Source organism: Triticum urartu, chromosome 4 (genome assembly GCF_003073215.2).
Source record: "Triticum urartu cultivar G1812 chromosome 4, Tu2.1, whole genome shotgun sequence".
Lineage (NCBI taxonomy): Eukaryota > Viridiplantae > Streptophyta > Magnoliopsida > Poales > Poaceae > Triticum > Triticum urartu.
The window spans coordinates 68398419-68422780 of record NC_053025.1 but is presented as its reverse complement, the minus strand read 5'-3'; the positions used below and the strand labels follow the sequence as shown (position 1 = coordinate 68422780).

The 24362-nt window shown below is 46.3% G+C and overlaps 2 protein-coding genes across 2 annotated transcripts; both read left to right on the top strand.

Moving 5' to 3' along the window:
* The first annotated feature begins 1033 nt into the window (after positions 1-1033).
* Positions 1034-3912, top strand: LOC125554612 (heparan-alpha-glucosaminide N-acetyltransferase). Its single transcript, XM_048718120.1, has 13 exons — positions 1034-1344; positions 1461-1598; positions 1711-1792; positions 1878-1954; positions 2062-2177; positions 2291-2408; positions 2481-2597; positions 2752-2843; positions 2938-3004; positions 3083-3164; positions 3256-3347; positions 3441-3584; positions 3664-3912. The coding sequence occupies exons 1-13, from the start codon at positions 1117-1119 to the stop codon at positions 3808-3810; spliced, it is 1500 nt and encodes a 499-aa protein (XP_048574077.1). The 5' UTR covers positions 1034-1116; the 3' UTR covers positions 3811-3912.
* Positions 3913-21504: 17592 nt separating this feature from the next.
* Positions 21505-24193, top strand: LOC125553570. The gene is made up of 3 exons (XM_048717338.1): positions 21505-21748; positions 21892-22177; positions 23446-24193. Exons 1-3 carry the CDS (start codon positions 21693-21695, stop codon positions 23938-23940), a joined length of 837 nt encoding a protein of 278 aa, XP_048573295.1. The 5' UTR covers positions 21505-21692; the 3' UTR covers positions 23941-24193.
* Positions 24194-24362: the final 169 nt, after the last annotated feature.

Below are 24362 nucleotides of genomic sequence, written 5' to 3'. Positions count from 1 at the left end.
TTTCCCTCTCCGTGCTACAGTCATTAACCACAAGGTCCACAACATCTGGTATTTCCTTTTTCTTTTTTAGAATATCTGATAATTATTTGGAGTATACGTACTGGAGACGTCCGGTGTAACCCAGCCACACGTATAATTCGATCACCAGTCTTTATCCAAGTGGAACAACATCCTTCGGCGACACGCCCTCAAGCAATATAAGAACATATACATGGCGGTATCCAAACGGAGCCGGCCGGCGACGCATGTCCTCTTCCATACGGACTGATTCTCCGATACGCATCTCTGCAGTATTGAATTGCAAATTAGTACATATATGAATCATTGAGAAAAGAGATGGTAGATGGTACAGCGTTTGCACCTATTAATTAAACATGGAAATCACGTCATTATTTTGACGAAATAAGCAGCTAGCTAGGCGCTGATTTCCATTGATGAAGAAGGTAGAGATCAATCGTTCTGAAGAAAAAAGAAAAAACAGCGTGGCGCCGGGAACCACGCCTAAGCTGTTACACTGGCCGATCTGAAGAGGGTGATGCCAAATTTGCATTTTTGAACAATGCTTCTCTCCTTGAAATGGAGTATGTGTGTTCTAAAATAGTTCGTCGTTATTGATGTAAATAAATTAGAGCTTCCTCCGTCCCATAATATAAGAGCATATATTATGAGACCGAGGGAGTAAAAAAGAGTCAGTGGAGCACTTGTCAGCGTAGAACTTACCCTGATTAACAAATGTGCCCTCATTGTTTACTTGTACAGCCCATAAAAAGGGTTATCAATCAAGGTCTTGACACATGGAAATCAGAGGACGTGAAGCCCCTGCTGAGCAAACAAGGAAAGCAACGAGCACGCACTCATAGAAAACATGAACTTAAATCTTAAAATACCACAAGACGGCAACCCAACGCTGGTGCCAGTATATATTTAGCACCTAATTAAACATTTTATTGTGGCAGGACAGATTGACGGACAATTCTTATGATTGTGCAGCTGTATATAAAGTTCCACATACATGAATCTCCACTCATCTGGTACGATTCCAAGTAGTTCGGTGCCAATGCTTCATCAGCTTTCAAGTACTAGAACCTAATCAGGTGAGTTGTACACACATTTACCATGGAGAAGGGGCAGGACATAGCGGCATCCGGCGGTGAGAAAGGTTCAGAGCAGCACGCCATTGATGTAGTTCCCATAGAGGTAGAGCATGGCGACGGCAAGGGCGTCGTCCACGCCGGAGCCGGAGATGACACCGAGAAGGAGAGACTGGTCGTTGTTGAGGAGCCCCAGAAGAAGAAGAGCACGAGGGTGGCAGCTCTCGATGCCTTCAGAGGGCTCACCATTGTGGTACTAGCTATGTTCCTCCGAATATGCACATATGATTACTTTTTCCCAAGCAAATATGCTACGAAATGCTTACAAGCCACCATGCATATGAACTGCTGACAGTCTCTTGCGTGCAGCTGATGGTACTGGTGGACGATGCCGGTGGGGCTTACGAGCGGATGGACCACTCGCCATGGAACGGTTGCACTCTGGCAGACTTTGTCATGCCCTTCTTCCTCTTCATCGTCGGTGTCGCAATCGCCTTTGCCATGAAGGTCAGTAAAGCACTTCTGCGTGCTCATACTCTTGCAAATTTGGTAAACCAAACATTTTTGGTGGATATGTAGATTTCTTTTTTAAATGCTCATTAGGATTAATATTTTGCAGAGGGTTCCAAACATGGGTGCCGCTGTGAAGAAGGTCAGCGTCAGAACACTAAAAATGCTCTTCTGGGGCCTGCTACTGCAAGGTACTTGAAGTCGATGTGTAGAGTGTTTGCACAATTCAGTTTGCACCCATGTTTCTTAATTTGACACTATCGAACTCGAATGTAGGTGGATACTCTCACGCTCCGGACGACCTTGCTTATGGAGTGGACATGAAGGTGATAAGATGGTGTGGCATCCTCCAGGTTCGGTTCATATTTACCAAACAAACAAACTTGTCATTCATTTCATCATCCATCTTGGTCTTAATCATAACATAGTTCTTTCCTTATATTTGACGATGGTTCATCAGAGGATAGCTTTGGTGTACTTCGTGGTTGCCCTCATAGAGGTGTTCACCATAAAGGTGCGGCCTGTCACCGTCCGTTCCGGTCCTTACGCCATCTTCCATGCCTACCGGTGGCAATGGTACAACAATGTTTCCCTGATACTTGTCTTGCTGCACTGTAAACTGCATACTCATAATTTTTTCCTGTCTCTGATTATGATGGAAAATTCTTGTCATTTCTGACAATCGACAGGTTAGGCGGATTCATCGTGTTCATCGTATACATGGTCACGACGTTCTCGCTTTATGTTCCAGATTGGAGCTATGTGTACCATTCGGATGGCGATGCCAATGATGGGAAGCGGTTTACGGTACTTGGAGCTAACCCTTAGGATGCTATCCCTGTTGATTATTTCCGTATTTGATACAACTTGTGTTTTCAGGTACAATGTGGTGTAAGGGGTCACCTGGACCCGGCTTGCAATGCAGTGGGTCATGTTGATAGGGTGGTCTGGGGGATTAATCATCTCTACTCGCAGCCCGTCTGGATCCGGACTAAGGTAGAACTGTAATCTTGATATGTTCAGATTTTATTTTCACTGTTATGTACAAGTAGCTGCAGAAAGTTTTCCTTACTAGCTATAAATGATATACTACACATTAAGCTAGAAAGTGTAAGTCTGACAATATGTGCACTGAAATTGCCATTTTCAGGATTGTACATTTAGATCACCCGAATCAGGTCCTCTCCGTGCCGATGCTCCATCATGGTGTCTTGCGCCATTCGAACCAGAAGGATTGTTAAGGTTGGAGATCCAACATAGCTTACACTGAATTAATCTTAGTTATATAGTTTGTTTATTTCACCTATTCAAGTATTTTCCCTGTTTTACGTTTCAGTTCAATATCGTCGATTCTATCAGGGACAATTGGAATCCACTATGGCCATGTTCTAATCCATTTCAAGGTGATTATCCAAAACATTGTACCAGTATCATTTGGTTATGATAAAAGCAACTATGACATCAAAGTTTCTTAATATTAGACCCATAAGGAGAGACTGAAACACTGGCTTTCAATGGGCTTTTCACTCCTCTTGCTCGGCATTCTCCTTCACTTCACAAAAGGTACTTATCCTAACAATCCATTTCCGACACTTGAACTAATCACTATAAACTGTGACCTCAGAATCTTACATCCATCGCTCTTGTGCTGTAGCTATTCCAATCAATAAGCAACTCTACAGTATCAGTTACGTTTGCTTCACTGCCGGCGCGGCTGGAATAGTTCTTTCAGCTTTCTACATGCTGGTATGGTTTATCATAAGTACTTAGAGCATGAAATTTCTGCACTTCCATCAGCTCTTTCCCAATGATGTACTCATTTCATTGTCACAATGATAGATTGATGTCTGGGGCCTGAGAGTACCATTCTTGTTCCTCGAGTGGATCGGCATGAACGCCATGCTTGTGTACGTCCTAGCGGCACAGGGCATATTTGCAGCTTTCGTGAACGGATGGTACTATGAGTCACAAGATAAAACCCTTGTAAGTAATCGGTGAAGGTAGTGACATTTGGAGCCTGTATTTGCATGGGCTTAATTTGTTTGTCTTTTATTTTTGGCAGGTTAACTGGATCCAAAAGCATGTATTTGTCAATGTATGGCATTCAGAAAGGCTGGGAACTCTGCTGTACGTCATATTTGGAGAGATCCTCTTCTGGGGTGTTGTCTCTGGCATCTTGCACAAGCTGGGGATTTACTGGAAACTATGAGATTTCTAGATGAAAACTATGTACAATGATCTATTTCTTCCAGCAGTAAATTATGTCATTCGTTTTCATCCAACATTATTTTGTAAGATTGATGTAAAAAAAAACGATAATTGTCTTATTCTATTGTCAAATTTGTTGCTTTCAATGTTTTTTTTGTTGATAAAATTAATTCAAGTTCAGAACTTGAGATTGGGATATATAACAAAGCACCCAAACCGTCTAATGGCAAGATGGTCAGCCTGTTGGAACTAGAGGTTGACCGATGACATTAGGTAAAAATATAAGCTACGGTACCAAAAGTGTCCATAGAAAATGGATTTTTAAGGACAGTTGAAACTCTTAAGCTTATCCAGATGAGAGAATGCAGAATTTGGAGAACATGGGCAAGTTGCCACTTTGCTCACGGATCATGAGACAAGTCTGCCTGTCCTAGCTCCTCTCTATTCAGCCATATGCTTGAAAGAGACTCCAGGGCTCCATCCATGCATACAGCCAAAGGCCGGCAGTGCCAAATTGGCAATAGAATCTAATCGTCTACTCACAATGTACACATTGGTATCATTCCAGAAGATACCAATGGAATTGTCACTGCCCCTCTGTTGGTTTTTACTGCCCGCTTTGAGTTAGGAAGGAACAAACGAGAAGGCGGCAATCTCTGCTCACTTCTTGTCCTATTCCTGCTAATCATGCAAGCTTTTGTTGTTCTTTTTTCTTCATTTTTTCTAGGGATAAGAATAATTTTCGTCCTCGAACTCTTCCGAGAGTTTAGAAACCGTCCCTCAACTCGAAACCGGATAGTTTTCGTCCCTCAACTATCAAAACCAGATAGTTTTCGTCCCTCAACTATCAAAACCGGATAGTTTTCGTCCCTCATGCCGCTTCGGGCAGTTTTAGTACGCGGTGAATAGTAACTCGACAAACAGTAAAATCGAAAAAATAGCAAAAAAATCAAAAAAATCTGAAATTTTACAGCGTCGAAGAAACTCTGGTGCACATGACCCGTGCAAAATTTCATGGTGTTCCGACATTCAAGCAGCTCGCAGCAAACAAAAACTGTAAATATATACGTCGGTGAACAATAAATTCAAAAAAATAGCAAACAAAATCAAAATAGTAAGAATTTTTTTGGCATCATAGAGGCTTGGGTGTTCAACATGCGTGCAATTTTTCGTGGTGTTTGGGCATTGTACGAACTCGTGGCAAACAAACAAAATTTGACTCATTTTTTTTTTTGAAAAAGTGCGCTATTTTGTTTTTTTGCTAGAGCTCCTCGTATGTCATTTGACCATGAAATTTTGCACACATATTACGTACCTGAGCATCTTTGATGCCAAAAAGTTTCATAAATTTTTTATTTATTTTTGCTATTTTTTGAATTTACTGTTCACCGACGTACATATTTATAGTTTTTTGTTTGTCACGAGCTGCTCGAATGTTGAAACACCACAAAAATTTGCAAGGGTCTTGCGCACCAGAGTTTCTTTGATGCTGTAAAATTTCAGATTTTTTTGTTTTTTTTGCTATTTTTTTCGATTGTGTTGTTCACCGAGTTACTATTCACCACGTACTAAAACCGCCCGAAGCGGCATTAGGGACGAAAACTATCCAGTTTTTATAGTTGAGGGACGAAAACTATCCGGTTTTAAGTTGAGGGATGATTTCTAAACTCTCGAAAAAGTTCGAGGACGAAAAATATACTTATCCCTTTTTTCTATTATGCTATGATACCAAGTGCAGTTCGTCTGTAAGAACAAGAAGGCTTTGTTGGAAGCTATCAAGACTAGTTGGCATAGGGCACAAAAGGTTCCGAATGTTGCCCGGTACCTAAGGTTCCAAGAAAATGGAACTTAATCATTATCGAAGTGCCGGCACCAGTTGTTTTGTGCCGTTTCTCTAGTAATTTGGGCCTTTTGTAATGTACTCCCTCTGTTCTAAATTACTCGTCGTAGAAATGGATGTATTTAGAATTAAAATATATCTAGATACATTCATACCTGCAACGAATAATTCGGAACGGATGAAGTATAGGATAGTGCATTAATCTTTAGTCTTCAGTAGTAAGGGCTATTCATGCCAACGCCATACATGATGAACCGTTGGTTCAGACTCGATAAATAAACTACAAGGCTGAAGTCAGACTCTGTTCCCTGTGGTTACTCTGTTCTCCACACTCGCTCTTACAATCATGCAACAGTTTCTTTTTGTTTTGTTGCGTGATCTGCCATCTTGTCATTTTTCATGAACAAGTTGACGTTTCGAACTGTTTGGACACTGTGGTGGCATCTGTCATGGGGACTGAGTTTTCTCAATGTTGTCTAGAAGTATCTTATGCTACTATTTAAGTATATGCTGAAAGCCTGAAAGAGGGTTATGAGAAGCCAAGAGTTCGCTGATAATACTAACTTTTGGACTAGTTACGATGAATAAAACTTGAGTCGGTGCACTGGCCGTCTCGGTGGACCATTGCCCTTCTTCGGTGGCATCTACAATTCTCTTTGTTACGTGACTTCGCCGGTTAAAACATCACAGCCAGACGTTTTAAACCGGTCTCAAATATTCGAATGGACAGACCGGGAACCGGTTAATTTTTTTTTAATTTACTCGGTTATAAAAAATCAGCCTTAAACGTCTAGGCTATACGACACCCCTCATATCCAGCCAAATGTAGGGCGAATATGAGGCACGCTGGGGCGCCATGTCAGCTGGGCCCACAACTGGCCCATCATGACCCCACTCTGTCCCTATAAAAACCCCATCCGAATTGAGCGCTAACCTTACTTCACTTTGCTCTGGTCTTCGTCTCTTCTTCTCCCTTATCCAATCCGCCACCTTCCGATCTCCGTCCGCCATGTCCAGCACCGGTAGCCACTCCGACGGATCCGGTGATGATTAGGATGTGTTCCTCCGTGAGGCTGCCAGTGACGAGGACGTGTTGGCCCTCTGCATCTCATTGGAGCGGTTGCGGGTGGACATGTGCAGCAGCTCCGGGTCTGCTCTTTTGCGTGTCGCCCGCAGCCGCAGCTCTGACACTGGAATTGGCCATTCCCGCCCCGCGGGCAGCTCACTCCGCAAGGGAGAGGGTTGCCGCGTTCGAGGCAGTCGCACAGTCCTCCCACTGCCGCCACAGGCTGCCGGCGGTGCCTAGCGAGGAGGAGGAGCTCCTCGCATGGGTCTACGCCGTTCACTTACAATGGGGAGACGGACGCCCGTCGGCTCCGAAGGAAAACGGGAAGGCACTCCGGTTGGGCCTAGAGCAGTCTGCGCGTGAGGTGGCTAAGGAAGCAGCGGAGGCGGCGAGAATTGCCAAGATCAAGCGGAAGCAGGCCCGCATCGTCCTGAGGATGAAGGGCTACATCGCCTCCTCCTCCTCCTCCGACATCATTGACGGCTCTGATGATGGCTCCTATGACCCCCTGCTGTCACGAACGCCTATAGCTAAGCCAGTAACCGAATGGGAAAGGCTCGACGAGGAAGCGGTGAAGAAGCTCTGCGCTCCGTTGTATATTGTCGCTTTTTAGTTGTTTTACTTTAGAACCTGTTTGGCAATGAACTCTCGTGATCTTTTTAGATGATGTAAAGTGGCTTCTGTGCATTTTGGTGTCTTTTACAGCCGAATTCTATGTCCATTTTTTGAATGTCCGTTTGTTTCGTTGATGATCTATGTTTTCACATTGCATGTGTAGTATGGATTTTGGATGCCAGATATGAGGTACACGGCTGTGTGGGCGAGAATTTGAGGTCTAAGGGCATCTCCAGCACTGAACCGCAAATTTGCTCTGGCATATGTCAACGGATAGGGGGGGGACTGATGTCGGAGGCACCCATCCAAAGCTATTCACATATGTCCGGTCACATTTCAAATGAATTTTAATGAAAATGAAAAATTTGATTCAAAGTCGACAAACAGGATGATACTCACTTAAACTAGGATATTTTTACATAAAATCAAACGATATTTCATCCCGTGAACTAAAAGAACCTAACCCTACACTACCCTATACTTGACGGTGACCTCGTAGGCCATGCCGGGCTGGCTGGCGTCTCCTTCATCATCGTCGTCGGGCTTCGGGTGGCGGAAGGGGGTCGCGTCGTGGCAAGGCTTCCTGGTAGCCGTCTGACGCTCGCGGATGATCCTCTTTGCTTCCTCCTACGTCATGCACAGTGCGACCGCAGCCACCGACGGGGGGGGGGGGGGGGGGGGGGGGGGGGGGGGGGCCTTGGAGGAGGAGGCGTTGGCGGCGGCAATCTCGGAGATACCACTCCTCGCCGTACTAGGCCATCTCCCCATCGAGGCGGCGGAGACATCGCTTGCTCGTCTCCGCCATCGCCATGGAGCGGTCCAGGGCCTAGGCCTATGCCAGGCCCGGGTCCGCCGCGATGTGTGGCGGCGTGATGTCGGAATCTGTGAACTTCGCCTGGCGCGCCGTGTTGCGTATGTCCTGCTGGCGCCGCTCCCTATCGGCGTACTTCTGCGCCATTAGGGCACTCCGGGACGACAAACAGCCACCGCCGTTGAGGTAGTGGTGAATGTGATTGCGTGCCTTCACGACACTCCTCCTTCACGCGCCGGTGTAGAGTAGTGGAAGAAGTGACGAGTCGATGTATCTCAATGATCCCGTTGATTCCCGCAACTAGGTTACACCTCCCAGCCGCGAGAAGAGTTCACCGAGTCGAGAGTCGAAGCAGCTGACTCCACCAAGATATCCATGTGTTCCCTGGTAGTAGTCCGGCAGAGCTTCGACGTTTGGGAAGAAGAACAGTGAGAAAACTAGAGAGCGGGAAAGCCTAGCGGCGCTTCTCGTCTAATTAGGATTCTAATTCACTTAGACCAATTACACCGAGATTAGAGCCTATCTAATCAGGAGCCTAACCACTTGGGCCAATTAAACCAGGAAAGCGTGGAGCTATGCGGGAGCGAGGTCCCTTTGATTTAATGTGTTCCAAGAGGGAGCCCTCCCCGCATATATATAGGTGCGAGGAGGAGGAGGGGCACTGGTCTAGGAGGGGGAATCTTTCTCCTCGTTCACTTGGTGGAGGAGGGAAGGTTTCACTCCCTATCCAATTCGGCCTCAGGGCCTGACATGTTTTATGCTGCCCCCTATGGGCCCCACGGGGCCCACTAGGCGTCGTCATCTCATGACGGTCCTTCACAACTTCCTTCCACAAATAAAATCTCAAATTTTTCGGATGTTTTCGGAACCCATTCTGATGACCCCGAAAACTTTTCATATATAGATCCAGACTGTCCAAAATCATGTTATACTTTTTCAGAATTCCTAGAACTATTCTGAAACCATCCGAAACTCTTTCGGAGCTATTTGAAACTCTTTCGGTGCTCTTTTAACTCATCTCTCATTTCTCTGATAGTCAGGACTAGAACCTGTTAAGCGTGTGACCCTGTAGGTTCGAAAATGAGCAGACATGACCCAGAACCCCTTCCCGTCGGTAGTTAACAGCGAGAACTGGACACCCTCATTAACTCCCGCATATTCACGAAATTCTCAAGCGAACCTTTGTTTACGAAGTCCAAGGAGAGATTACTGGTATCCTCGTGATCAACTCCTTGATCACTATACAAGTTATCCTCGTTACCTATTTCGTTCGCTTTACTCGTGTCTATGTTCCGATATCCCGTGTTCGCCATCACAAGTGTCTTGACAGTCGATAATGATACCGTAACATCGAGTGGGCCCGGAGAGTATCTCTCTACCGTGAGAGAAGAAAATCCCAGTCTTGAACTATTGCACCGAGACATACGTTTCTGGAATACCCGTAAGTCACATGTATTCACATCCATTTATGGAGTGATATGTGGTAAACCCGAAAGTATCCATCCAGCACGTTGATATGCATTTCCCATGGTCTAAGGCAGGGGTGGAGCTACGATGGGGCAAAACCCATCCGTGGCCCGCCCAACGTAGCACCAAATAGTGAGGATTGAGGGGCCTTAATCGAAAAATTATTAAGGTCGGCTTTTATCTAGCATGTTTGGCCCGCCCAAGGATTTTACTATACATCCACCACTAGTCTAAGGAACAATGCAAGCGTGAACGAGTTATGAAGTACGATAACATAACAACGAGAACATCTCTCAGTAATTCATAAGTTGGGTCTATCCAACACCATTGTTCGCGTAACAATGTGTTCTCATTATTGGCATCCTTGTTATTATAACAATGCTCATGATCAGGAAAACAAGATCATCAATCAATACAAGAGCTAGTCTTAGAGGCTAGACTAGGGATCACTTGGTGTTTAATATTTCCACACATGTATTTGGGTTTTCCTCCGAATCTCATATTCACGAACCAATACGATTATAGCATAGAAACATAAACTTAATAGTGAATATGAAAATATAATAATACAATTATTATTTTCTCTAGAGCATATTTTCAACATGTCGCTCATCCTTCTTGCACCTGGGCGACAGAGAGATACGCTCCTCCTTCACGCGGCGGCGAGAGGCGCTCCTCCTTCATGCGGCGGCCGATTTGGACGTCGCAGTTGCGCGGCGGAGAGCGCAGAGGGGATGCGGGCTCCGGCTTCATGGGGAGGAGCGTCCCCGGTGGCGCCACCGGGCCGTTCACGTGCTGCTCGCACTCCTTGTTCATGGTAGTATTCACCGTGCCCTACATCGCCGGCGCGGACTGTTGTTTCGGTGGCTGGTCCTCCTCATTGCTGGAGGAGATGACGATCTTCGCCTTCGTCGAGGAGCCGTCCGCCGATGAGGACGACGACCCAGAGTTCGAGGGCGCCGTCGCCACAATCCCCCGGAGCCCGCCCCGAAGCCGCCGCCTGCCAGCGCTCAGGCCCACAACTTGCCCATAGCTGGAGCTGTGGAGGAAGAGGGAAGAAGGGAAGGACGAGGAGGACGAACAGAGCGATGCGGAGATTGCGATGTGGACGATGCTGGAGCACGACTTATAAAGCCTCGGCCAGGCCATGTGAAGGACGGCCAGCCGCTTCAATGCGGCGTAGGGGGCGGAGTTGGTTCCTTAGAAAGTTGTGTCTGCATTGAAGCAGTGGCTTCCGAGAGATCGCGTCGGTCAGCGATGTCCTCCCGTCCGCTCATATCAGGCAGCATCAATGTTGGGCGTTGTGTGCACTGGGCCGGCATTGATGCAACGCGGGAAGTGGCGCATGCATCGGAAAGAAAGTGCGGGAGAGAAGGGTCCGGACGCCCGCAAAGCCTCCCCGGCCCCCTCACCTTGTCTCCAGTTTGCGGCAAAAAATATATTCGGACTACTCGACAGACTAATACAGAACCATGCTGGATGGCACAACACATCTAAACTGCACGGTTCGGACGTATCCAAACGGTTTGAAGGTCGGCGTTTGACCGGTATAAGATGTCGGATTTGATAATCGCTTGTTGTAGATGCTCTTAGTTCTGTACGGTGAGGAGTGGTGAGTGAACAAGCGAGCGGCCTTTTTTTCTCTTGGTCTTCTCGACATCGATACTCCTATCCAACAAGGCTCATCGCTGCTCTTTTCAGTCTGTTCTCGTGCTGATGGATTTGGATAACTCCGGTCTCAGGTCGGCAGAAACAAATAATGGTTTTCGATAGCAGACTGCAACCGTCGATGCTAGATTGGTTGCCGTTTGCTGTCACTTGTCTTGATTGGGTGATCCTCTGCTGGGAGATGGAGCCTGCCTCGGCCACTACTTCTCATGTTACCAGCTCGTCAGTGTCAGAGTCACCACCTCAGTCTCCTGATCTGCCATGCATTAATTATTTTTGCGCGCCACATGATGCTGCCATGAACACTGTGAGATCACGGAGCAGTAGACCAATCAATAGTCAATCAACTGTTTCATACATTAAAGCGTGCATACCGTTGTGGAGGAGAATAAATTGTCTGGTCAAACAGTAAACTGATGCACCGGCTAAGTAGATGCATGCCGATGGACCAGCAGTCGTCCAGCAGCACTGGATTTATGGAGAATAAACCAATATGATTGATGAATGGTGTCATGTGCGAGATCTTCTCCTGGCAGTCTGAGCTGATACATTGTTCACACCAAGCAAAATCCTCGAAATATAACTACTTGTTTAGGCTTCTCCAGAAAAGAGATTATGCCCGAGCCTCTGCATCTATTGATGCACAAAACCATAACTGAGTTGAAATAAGAAGAAAAAAGTTTACTTTGCTGCCCTCGCCTATTGACAATTTTATATTTTTGTTGCTAAACCCAAATAACATGCAACTTTGTAAGAAAAACGAGTTATCTTTCTGTCCTCACCTATTGACAAAATGATGATTAAGTTGCCTTCAAGAACGCCTTCAAGAAAGGATAACACCCTCCCCCCACTATCGCCGGGTCCAACCATAGATGTCTAGGACAAGTATTTTCATCCTGAATGCGAAGACCAGTCAATCAAGGATAGAACAATGCCAAGGAGACAACTCTTCAACAAGGTAACAATACAAGCTCATTGTTGTTGTGTCCGACTAATGAAGGCCAAAACAAGAGTTTCACATAGGATACAAAATGGTGATCCAAGTTCCATCTTGCAAATGGATCCTTCAATAGTTGTTCAAACCAGTATTTGGCACAGAACCACCATGGTGTCTTTTGGAGGCCTGAGCTTTGCTACACCTACGTGATGATTACGTAGTGAGGCTGTTACAGGGTGATTAGGCAGTTTTTTATTGGTCATTAGCTGGGGCCACGGGGCCATCCTAAAATTTGGAGGGGGGGGGGGAGGGGTGTGGCTTTTGATTAGTGGGGAAGGAAATTACGTAGGTTAACTCGAAATTCTTTTGTAGATCTAGCATTTTAGCGCCGCGGGCTGCGTCACTAGTGGCAGCACCGCCTCGCCTAGATGACGGATCCCAGGTATGGCTTAGCCTTCAGGAGAAGGCACTTGTTGTGGCCTCTTCGTCGCCGACCCTACCACTGTCACCCATGCCGGCATCATCAGCTCGGTGGGGAGTCATTTTCTCACCGTCGGTTCGGACTGACCATGAGTCAGCGATGGCGGAGCTGCGAGGATTGTCTTCTACGCCTTCGACGCCTCCAGGGGCGACGACGCCCGGGGCTTCGACGCCGCCCACGTTGTCACCATCGTTCGAGGGATCGGGGGCTGCGGTGCAACCCTCTTGGTCTTATCTAGCTCCGTCGCGCCCTTCTACCCCACCACTCCAGGGCGCGGTGACCGCAACTACAGCTGACTTCACACCCTTACCGATGAGGCGCAGCGGTCGTCACTCTGTTGGTGTTGATGGTTCAGCAGCTACTGACGAGGACTCCCTGACCAAGGCCATGCGTAGGACGGCATCCCGCAACCTCGACTTCGGAGGTACTCCTTCTCGTAAATCTTTTTTGTCCTTTGATAATTCCAGAGTTTCTTCAAATATTACTAGCCTTGGAGTTTCATTGGGACGTAATGAGAAAGAGGTAGAACTTTCTGTTAGTGCTTTTAAACAAATGGAGTTTGACCGGCTTACGGTTGCTCCTAAGTTGTCGACTTATTCTGACCCTCTCGTGTCGGATGAGGAGGATGAGGATGCCGATGCCAATCATGATGGCAAGCTTCTTTCCCATCTGGTTAAAGACACGACTGAAGTAGACTTGGATGATAGGGTACGCGGCACTATGCTTTGAGGGCTTGTCGCGTCTGTATGAAAAAACAAGTCCACTTCAACGAAAAAAAGAGGGCGCTCGTCTAAGAGGGCGAAGGTATCTAAACATAAAAATGGTTCATCATGAGAGGCATGTTTTGGAATAGTAGAGGTCATGATGACTTGGCTAAACACAAACATATTGCCGACTGTGTAAGGGATCATGTGTTGGACTTTGTGGCCATCACTGAGTTGGGTAAACGTGACTTCCAGACACGTGATCTTGCCCACTTTTCATGTGGTTATGATTATGTATGGCACGTCTTACCCCCATCCGGAAGGTCAGGTGGAATCTTGCTTGGCATCCACTCGACATACCTGGAACTTTTGTCCACGTCGAAGGGTGAATATCACATCAAATTTCACCTTCGCAACAAGTCTGACAACTTCCTTTGGAGCCCGGCCCGGTGGTTGTATATGGTGCCGCTCAAGAGGAGTTTAAGTCCGCTTTTCTTAAGGAACTGGTTAATACCTGTCGGGATAATCCTCACCCCATGTTAATAGGGGGGATTGCAATATCCTTCAATACCAGCACGAAAAAAAATGATCGGTTTGACACTAGATGGCCTTTCCTCTTTAATGTTGTTATTGACAACTTGGACCTACGAGAGCTCACTATGTCTGGTCGTCAGTACACCTAGGCCAATAAGCGATCTATTACAACTTACGAAAAACTTGACCGGGTACTAGTAAACCACCGACTGGGTATATAAATATCCCCTTGCCTCGGTACGGGTGCTAGAAAGAATTTAGGCCTTATCGTATCATGCTCCATTGCTAACCGGTTTTGGTCAAACAACTCCAAGCTCTAAAACTCCACAGTTTAAATTCGAACTGGGATGGCTCACTAGAGACGGATTCCATGATCTGGTTAAGAAGGTGTGGGCGCGTCAACCTCGGGGTAACACGCCCATTCAATGATGGAATAATCAAATTCGCGCCTTGCGTCGATTCCTTCGTTGATGGGCTAAACATACCGCTGGCATATACAAAAAGGATAAGTTGCGACTATCTACCTTAATCGATGCCATCGATAAAATTGCGGAGGTGAGGCCCCTTTCTGCTGTTGAGGTTGAGCAAAAAAGCCATCTAAATTAGCATATTGCCCGCCTTTTACGCGAGGAAGAGATTAAATGGTACCAACGGTGCAAGGCCGACTCGCTTGTTCAAGATGATGATAATACGAAATACTTTCAAATGATGGCCAATGGAAGGCATAGAAAGAAACGAATTTTCGCTCTTGACCAGGGCGAAGGATGTATTGAGGGGGATGTGCCGCTCAGAAACTTTATTACTAAGTACTACAAAGAGCTTTTTGGACCTTCAGCTGAAAGTTCCTTTACACTAGATGAGTCTCATACTCATGACATCCCTCAAGTTTCGGAGGCGGAAAATGATTTTTTAACCTCTCCATTAACTGAGGAGGAAATTCAGACCACAGTGTTTCAAATGGAACACAACAAGGCCCCTGGTTTAGACGGTTTTCCGGTGGAGTTTTATCAATATTTTTTGGGATATGATTAAGGTGGACTTGGTTCAGTTGTTTAACCAACTACATACCGAAAACCTTGATATTGCCCGTTTAAACGTTGGGGAAATTATTCTACTTCCCAAGACTAAGGAGGCTAGTCGTATTCAACAATATCGACCGATTTGCATTCTAAACGTCAGCTTTAAAATCTTTATGAAGGTTGCCACAAATTGGTTGAACAGGGTGGCTGACCATGTGGTCAAACCCACTCAAACAACGTTTATGCAAGGACACAACTGAAGGAAATATGCCCTAGAGGCAATAATAAAGTTATTATTTATTTCCATATATCATGATAAATGTTTATTATTCATGCTAGAATTGTATTAACCGGAAACATAATACATGTGTGAATACATAGACAAACAAAGTGTCACTAGTATGCCTCTACTTGACTAGCTCGTTAATCAAAGATGGTTATGTTTCCAAACCATGAACAATGAGTTGTTATTTGATTAACGGGATCACATCATTAAGTGAATGATCTGATTGACATGACCCATTCCATTAGCTTAGCACCCGATCGTTTAGTATGTTGCTATTGCTTTCTTCATGACTTATACATGTTCCTATGACTATGAGATTATGCAACTCCCGTTTGCCAAAGGAACACTTTGTGTGCTACCAAACGTCACAACATAACTGTGTGATTATAAAGGAGCTCTACAGGTGTCTCCAAAGGTAAATGTTGGGTTGGCGTATTTCGAGATTAGGATTTGTCACTCCGATTGTCGGAGAGGTATCTCTGGGCCCTCTCGGTAATGCACATCACTTAAAGCCTTGCAAGCATTGCAACTAATGAGTTAGTTGCGGGATGATGTATTACGGAACGAGTAAAGAGACTTGCCGGTAACGAGATTGAACTAGGTATTGGAATACTGACGATCGAATCTCGGGCAAGTAACATACTGATGACAAAGGGAACAACGTATGTTGTTATGCGGTCTGACCGATAAAGATCTTCGTAGAATATGTAGGAGCCAATATGGGCATCCAGGTCCCGCTATTGGTTATTGACCGGAGGCGTGTCTCGGTCATGTCTACATTATTCTCGAACCCGTAGGGTCCGCACGCTTAAGGTTACGATGACAGTTATATTATGAGTTTATGCATTTTTATGTACCGAAGGTTGTTCGGAGTCCCGGATGTGATCACGGACATGACGAGGAGTCTCGAAATGGTCGAGACATAAAGATTGATATATTGGAAGCCTATGTTTGGATATCGGAAATGTTCCCGGTGAAATCGGGATTTTACCGGAGTACCGGGAGGTTACCGGAACCCCCCGGGAGCTAAATGGGCCATGATGGGCCTTAGTGGAAAATAGAAGAGGCAGCCCTACATGGGCCACGCGCCCTTCCCCTCCCTTGGTCCGAATAGGACAAGGAGAGGGGGCCGGCCTCTCTCTCTCTTTTCCCCCCTCCGCGAATCCTATTCCAACTAGGATTGGGGGGGGGGGGGGGAATCCTACTCCCAGAGGGAGTAGGACTCTCCTGGCGCGCCCTCCTTGGCCGGTCGCCTCCCCCCCTTTGGTCCTTTATATACTGAGGCAGAGGCACCCTAGAGACACACAAGTTGATCCACGTGATCTATTCCTTAGCCGTCTGCGGCGCCCCCAGCCACCATAGTCCTCGATAATATTGTAGAGGTGCTTAGGCGAAGCCCTGCAGCAGTAGTACATCAAGATCGTCACCACGCCGTCGTGCTGACGGAACTCTTCCCTGACACTTTGCTGGATCGGAGTCCGGGGATCGTCATCGAGCTGAACGTGTGCTAAAACTCGGAGGTGCCGTAGTTTCGGTGCTTGATCGGTCGGGCCGTGAAGACGTACGACTACATCAACCAAACGCTTCCGTTGTCGATCTACAAGGTATGTAGATCACACTCTCCCCTCTCGTTGCTATACATCACCATGATCTTGCGTGTGCGTAGGAATTTTTTAAAATTACTACGTTCCCCAACAACAACATACTAGATGGAGTGGTTGTATTACATGAAACTGTACATGAGTTTCACCGTAAAAAGTTGAGCGGAGTCATCCTTAAAATTGACTTCGAAAAGGCCTATGATAAAGTAAAATGGCCCTTTCTATTGCAAACTTTACGCATGAAGGGGTTTTCACCAAAATGATGCCGATGGGTTGAGAATTTTGTTTCTGAAGGTAGTGTGGCTATCAAAGTCAATGATGATGTTGACAACTATTTTCAGACTAAGAAGGGTCTTCACCAAGGGGACCCATATCCCCTATTTTGTTCAACACCGCAGCCGATATGTTAGCTATCGTTCAGAGGGCTAAGGTGGCTGGCCAGATTAGCGGTGTTATTCCCCATTTAGTAGAAGAAGGTCTGTCTATTTTACAATACGCGGATGACACTATTCTTTTTATGGATAATGACCTAGATAAAGCAAGAAACCTCAAGCTGCTTTTATGCGCATTTGAGGAGCTCTTTGGTCTCAAAATTAATTTTCATAAGAGCGAGCTTTTCTGCTTCGGCGACGCTGCAGAGTCCGCAACTGAGTATGCTGACATTTTTGGTTACCAACTTGGGCAGTTCCTGATTAGGTATCTAGGTATTCCGATTCACTATCGGCGCTTAACTATCGCTGAGTGGAAACATGTGGAAGAGAGACTTGCGAAACGGCTAGCCAGTTAGAAAGCTAAACTCTTGTCCTATGGGGGAGATTGATATTGATCAATTCCGTCCTCAGCAATATGGTTCTATACATGTTGTCATTCTTCCACTTACCGAAAGGGGTTCTTCAGCGTTTGGATTACTTTAGATCCAGATTTTTTGGCAATGTGATAATGAATCTAAGAAATATCGACGGGCTAGGTGGACTATATTATGCCGACCTAAAAGTCAAGGGGGCTTGGAATTCAAGATCTTGAGATTAAAAACATCGCTCTTCTAAGTAAATGGGTTTACAAATTACTCACTGAGAATGGAGTATGGCAGGAAATCATTCGTAACAAATATGTGGGGTCCAAAGCCATTTCTCAAGTTCATTGGAAACCCGGTGATTCACATTTTTGGTATGCTGTCATGAAGGCCAAGGAATTCTTTTTTCAGTTTGGTACTTTCTCAGTTAGAGATGGTTCTCAGGTTCGATTCTGGGAAGATACCTGGCTAGGCGCGACCCCACTTATGGTGCAGTACCCTAGCTTGTACAGGATTGTCAGACATAAATTTGTCACAATCAAACAGGTTTTGGGACAAGAAAACCCCGATATTTCTTTTCGTAGAGACCTCTTTGGCCCTTGTCTGGCAGCATGGAATGAGTTACTCTCTCGTCTAGAGGACATTCAACTGACAAGCGAACCGGACAAGTTTCGATGAAAACTGTATCAAAACGGCAGTTTCTCAGTCAAGTCCTTGTACGATGCGATGACTCATTTTGATGTTCCTGTTGATAACAAAAAAATTGTGGAAGCTAAAAATTCCTCTAAGAGTGAAGATATTCCTCTGGTTTTTAAGCAGAGGGGTCATCTTAACTAGAAATATTCTGGCACGACATAACTAGCAAGGTAGCAAGACATGCGTCTTTCGCCAACATGATGAGTCTATTAAACACTTATTTTTTGAGTGTAAATTTGCTCGTGCGGTATGGGCCATAGTACAAGTAGCTTCAAATCTAAACCCCAGAAGTAGTGCGCGTAACATGTTTGGCAATTGGTTGCGGGGTATTGATAAACAATTTTCTACACATATTCTTGTTGGGGCGGCTGCCTCATGCCTGGCATTGTGGCTTAACAGGAATGACGTGGTTTTTAATAATATATGTGGTTCTTCTCCTGTGCAGGTTATTCATGCATGTACGCGATGGCTCCGTACTTGGTCTATCCTGCAGAAGTCGAAGGACAGAGACATTTTTAAGATGATGTCTACACGGTTGGAGCGTACGGTTAGGGAGGTTTTCTCCCACCATGGATGGCGGTATAATCTCCGTATAGGATCTACCCCACCCTAGGCTGGATTGATTCATTTTTGCTGCAAAACTATGTTTATTTTTTGGTCGTTTGGACTTGTTAGCTGTGTGCATCATATTATGCAGAGGCCGGGCCTTCTTTAGATGCGGTTGTATCACTTTGATAAATTAGTTCAATGAAATGTCCTTTATCGAAAAAGATCTAGCATTTTTGGTATCCACCACTAGCTACTGTCTATTGAGCCCGAGCTCCAAAAGCAATATTCAGCTCTATTGGCGCTTTAGAGCATCTCCAACAGAGGTGCAAAAATATCAAACACTAAAATAGTTTTATAGTGCCACTGTGACACTTTTAGCGCGCCACGGTCAATATTGATTTTCCACATGCCCAAAAATACGCACCCAAAAAAACAGGTAGTGCAAATTATGAAGCGCGCGGTCCAGCGCCTAACATTTGCAGCGTGCAAGAACGCTTTTAAGCATGTGCGTTAAATTCTTTTGCGCGCGCACTGTTTTGCAACATCTACTAGAGCATCTCTGCGCAAAAGAAAAAACGGCCTTTAACGCGCGGAGCAGTTTTTGGACCTCTATTGGAGACGCTCTTATTTGTTTGTTGAAAATGAGACCTTGGAACTTTTGTATTGCTGAGCATTTTATTTATTATCTTTTTTCTTCATTCGTTGCAAACAGTTGACCAATGCATGGCCACATATATTAATCTCATCCTGATCAGTGATCAGCAGGCATGCATGCATGGCCAGGCCGACGGTCAACCAATGCTGTCCATGCACGATTGAGCATCAGGATGCAGCACATGCATGGCAGGTGGAGTTGACCATCGGCCTGCATCGTTATGCACGAACCCACGTTAGAGCATCTTCAACAGGTTGTATGTTAGTCTTATTAATAGAATGTCTATGTCATCAACCAACAAGTTATCATACAACTACTTCAATGGATTGTATGTAAGCTATTTAATAGATGGTAAGAAAATAAATGTGATTATTCTCTATTTCACCTAGAAGCTTGTGCAAAGGTTGTTGGTTAAACTACATACTGTTGGAGATGCCCAGCAGCTCCTCATGCACCTACAGATACAAACTAGCTTGTCATCCAAGTATAGAGGCGGCTGTACCTGTACCGCGCTTGCTTGGTAGGCAATGAAGAATTAGGCACGTTAATTAACTCATGTTTACGACGATCGCACGCACGGCGGTGCACGCCCGTTGCCACCTTGTGCGGCATTCACAGCAGACAGCCCAAGTCCAAGGAACAGGCTAATCGATCGCTACATCGATCAAGTCCCGAAGTCATGGCGCGACCTACCTAGCCAGCAATTCAAAGGCACGCAATCACGTACCAGTACGTACGTGCCAGCCCCCAGAGGACAACACGGCTGACCGAGCTTGAATTTACTTCACGATCGACCATCGTATGGAAAAGCGACCAAATTAAGATTTCGGGGCTTAATTTCAACTTTTCGCCAACAAGAGCGTCGTGCTGCTAATTAAGGCTACGCGCCATCGATGCCGTGATGATCATCGCGTACCCCAATGGCCTCGCCTACATGCATATGCGTGCCTCTAGCTAGAATGATGATGCCGTCTGATCTGTCCGGGAGCCACAACCAGGTGGCATCCACACATGGCGGTCGAGCTAGGTGTCGATTTGTGTGGCGAGGAGGGAGCAGGTGTGTAAATTTACGCGTCCCACGGCTTGTCAGCGTACAAAGCATATCCCGTCACCTCTTCCACGTCGGGAGCTACTAAATGTGGCACCTACTATACTTCCTAAGTACTTTTAATATGACAACCAATTCTAGTTGAGAGAAGGGTCACGACGGTCCTCTTGGTTCTGACGTGGCATATATTCACTTCCTCCCATGGAGCTTGGTTGGCACATGTATAGGCAATGAGAGCATATCATAGCCCCCAAACCCCACAGAAAAGAAGGACAAGCGCCCCAAAAGCAATCCTCTAACCTCTCCGCTTATTCACGACTTTAATCTCACTTAACCATAATTAAGTCAGTCTCTTAAAGCTCACAATTCTTTCCTTTGTAGAGCAGTCCTGCCAACATGCCATGTGCAGAAACCTTCCCCCGGCATCTACCTTTGCTTCTTCATCTCTTTATTGTGTGATCTCCAAAGGAAAAGCATATATCCTTACTGCTACCACCTCTGGCATTTGCACTGCACTAGGGTTAGTTAAATACACGGCATGCAACCACTAAATCGCCTTACAAACAACTCTGGCGCAAATTAGGTCTTCTTTTTGACATTGTATGTAGGAGTACTCCATATATTGCACTAGGCGAATTAGTTATGTACATGCAACAACTCTTCATCAAGTTAAATGCTGTAAAGTTCCAAGTTCCTAGGTAGCAGAACAAATACCATTATTTGGAGAGCAAAGTACAGAAATATTTGCATTTTCCTAGTGCCCTTTTGTCTTTATTTTACCCTGTGGTGTATGGCGGAGGGCAGAGACGCCACCGGCCGGCCACCGCCCTCTCTGTCACTGACATCTCCATGTGCCACGATCACTGCATGTGGCTCCACCTCCGTTTCCTACTCACTCCTCCTCTCCGTCATAAAACCTCGCCTCTCCAACTCCAATCTCTCCATATATAAAAGCTAAACCTGCTCCATCTAGGCTACTAATACAGCTTCGCTACATAGCTCGGCCATTTCATCGACCAGAAAGCCGAACAATAGATATCCATCCATTTCTCTGCCTCATCTCAGAACATCATCATCCTAGGCACAAGCACAAACTTGGTGAGAAGAAGAAGCATGAGCAATGGCAGCTCCCCCACATCCTCCTCCCCTTCGGTCTGCTCGAGGTCTTGGTGCGTGATTGCTAACCAGTTGACATATGTCCCATTTTGCTTCTTAATTTGTCAGCCTGTATTGTGATCTTCAATTCTTCACATGAAGGTCAAGCCTGATCGTGTTTGTGTATGTGCGCCATGGGTTTGTAATTTGTTTGTAGGTCCATAAGTGAGGATTCTTTGAGGAGGTACGTGAGCTACGCTAGCGAGAGCTGCATCCAGGAGCTGCTCGCGGCGTCGGACTCCGGTGGCGCTGGACGGGGCGGGGAAGGAAGTGGAGGAGGCGGCGAGGAGGATGACGGGTGGCAGACGCTGGCGTACTGCAACGGCGTGGAGATAGCGAAGCGGCGGTCGGGGACAGGGCAGATGTTCCGGAGCCGGTGGCTGCTCTACGCCGTCTCGCCGGAGCAGTTCATGGCCGTCGCCAACGCCGTCGATGCCGCAAAGGTAACGCGTGTGAAATATTCATTTCCTTTTCTTCTTCTTCTATAGTACTACATTCATTTCTGCGGCAAATAATTCGGGCCGGAAGGAGTACTACAATATAACTGTTTTGAGAGAATTTGCTGTAGAGGTGTCTGGTGGGTGATTTGGGCTCACGAACCAGAAGTATAGTTATTGGAGTATGATTTTGCCAATAATGATGGGTTAGTCTTGACACTTTGGCAGCAGCTGGCTTGACTAGCTGGACAAGTTATGACCGCTTTAATTGGCCACGGAGGTGACGGTAACGCGTCGCGTGATTTGCCAACCCAACACATGTGCGTGTCTACCGTGCCTGGGGCATGCATACACCCGTGACCGAATTCCATTCGCGGCCTAGCTAGCGTTGCACACACAGGCCAACCGTGAAGGGGGACAGTAATTGATTCTGTGGGTGGGTAGTACTGCACTTATTTTCATCTGACATGGAGCAGCCGCAAGCGGGCACGCGTGAGTTTGCGAGCCCACAAGTACGAGCCAAATCATTTGGCAGTTGGCACCTCGAGATCCCAGAGCGAGCAGAGGGCACGCCATACGAGGATGATTAGCTAGATGCATGCATGTGTGATTAACTATTGGGATTACTCGGTGGCAGTCGGCATGCAGACATACATGGCCGCCCCATATGACCACGCGCATGTGGAGCCACATGCATCTTCCAACTACAGTTAGTAATCTGAATGAATAAAATGGGATTAAGCAGAATACATATGAAATATTGAAAGTTCCAATAGAATGCTTTTGAAGTAACCTAGTAGTTTTTATTCCAGAAGGAAGACATGTGATAAAACCGTGAATTTGATGCGACAAAAAAATGCGTATTACACTAAGTTAAGTTGGGGGGAAAGATCAATACCTAACCTCTTTAAGTACATCACTCGCTGATCATGGCACTAGGTGCCCACCATGCATGTTCGGATGGTCCATTGGTCCTGTTCCCTAATCTGGTAGATTGAGCTTCTACCGTTTTGGATGTAGCTACTGTGCTAATATTCCTCACAAGAAAAGCTGGTCCACTAACACTGCATTATAACCCTGACAACTAGTTATGCTTAGCTGGAATAATGTAGTTCACTACACACACACACACACAAAATAATATCAACGTCTCTATTTAAGCTGATCAATGTGTTTACCCTTCATGTTCTCAAAAAAAAAAGTGTTTACCCTTCATTATCCTCCGGTGAAAAGTTTATCTCAATCCAATGTGCTGTTGCTGTTATCACGTGCAGCAGTGGGAGTCTGACCTGGTCGACGCGACATACATCAAGGAGCTGGGCGACGACCTGAGCATCATCCACCTCAAGTTCGGCGACACCTCCAAGCGGCCGGGCGGCCTCTTCCGCCGCCGAGACCTCGTCGTGTACGAGCGGCGCCAGACCATGGACGACGGCACGCTGGTGGTGGCCGTGGCGTCGCTGCCCAAGGAGATCGCGGCGGGCCTTCTGCCGCGGGACTCCAAGGGCCGGAGCTCTGTCGGCCGGGGCCTGCTCCTGCAGTCCGGGTGGGTCGTCGAGAAGCTCCTTGACGACGACGGCGTCGAGTCGTGCATCGTGACCTACGTGGTGCAGCTTGACCCGGCGGCGGGGTGGCTGCCCCGGTGCATCGTCAGCCGGCTCGACAACAAGCTGGTCACCATCATCGCCAAGCTCAAGAAGCTGGCGCAGACCACTACGTGCCCGTCAGCACCACCAGCCGCCCGTAGTTGCAACTCCGAGGGGAATTAAGCATGTGAATTCTCTCGCGACGTCTACCAGCAGTGTCACCATTAGGCGTAAAGTAAATACGGTTTTGTGGAAAATGGTGTCTCGTAACTTGAGAGTTGCCTGCATCCGTACTAGTATTTGGTCGAGCGAGAATGTGTGTATACCTACTTTGGCTTTTGCAATCGACTGCACATATGCATGCTTCTAAGTGCTCAAAAACAGCTGCAGTCTACTATAGTATAAAGAAAAAGGTAGCTACAATTTTGCCATGTCACAGTTCGTGTCTCCAGTGTTTCAGAGTCTAGTCACCAACACAGTTCATTAATCCTGACATGGCTCACAAAATGCAGCAATAACTCAGAGTCTAGTCACCAACAGATCAGTGCAAGGATAGAATACATATTTATCAGGGATCAGGAGATGATCGCCGTGGTGAAGATACA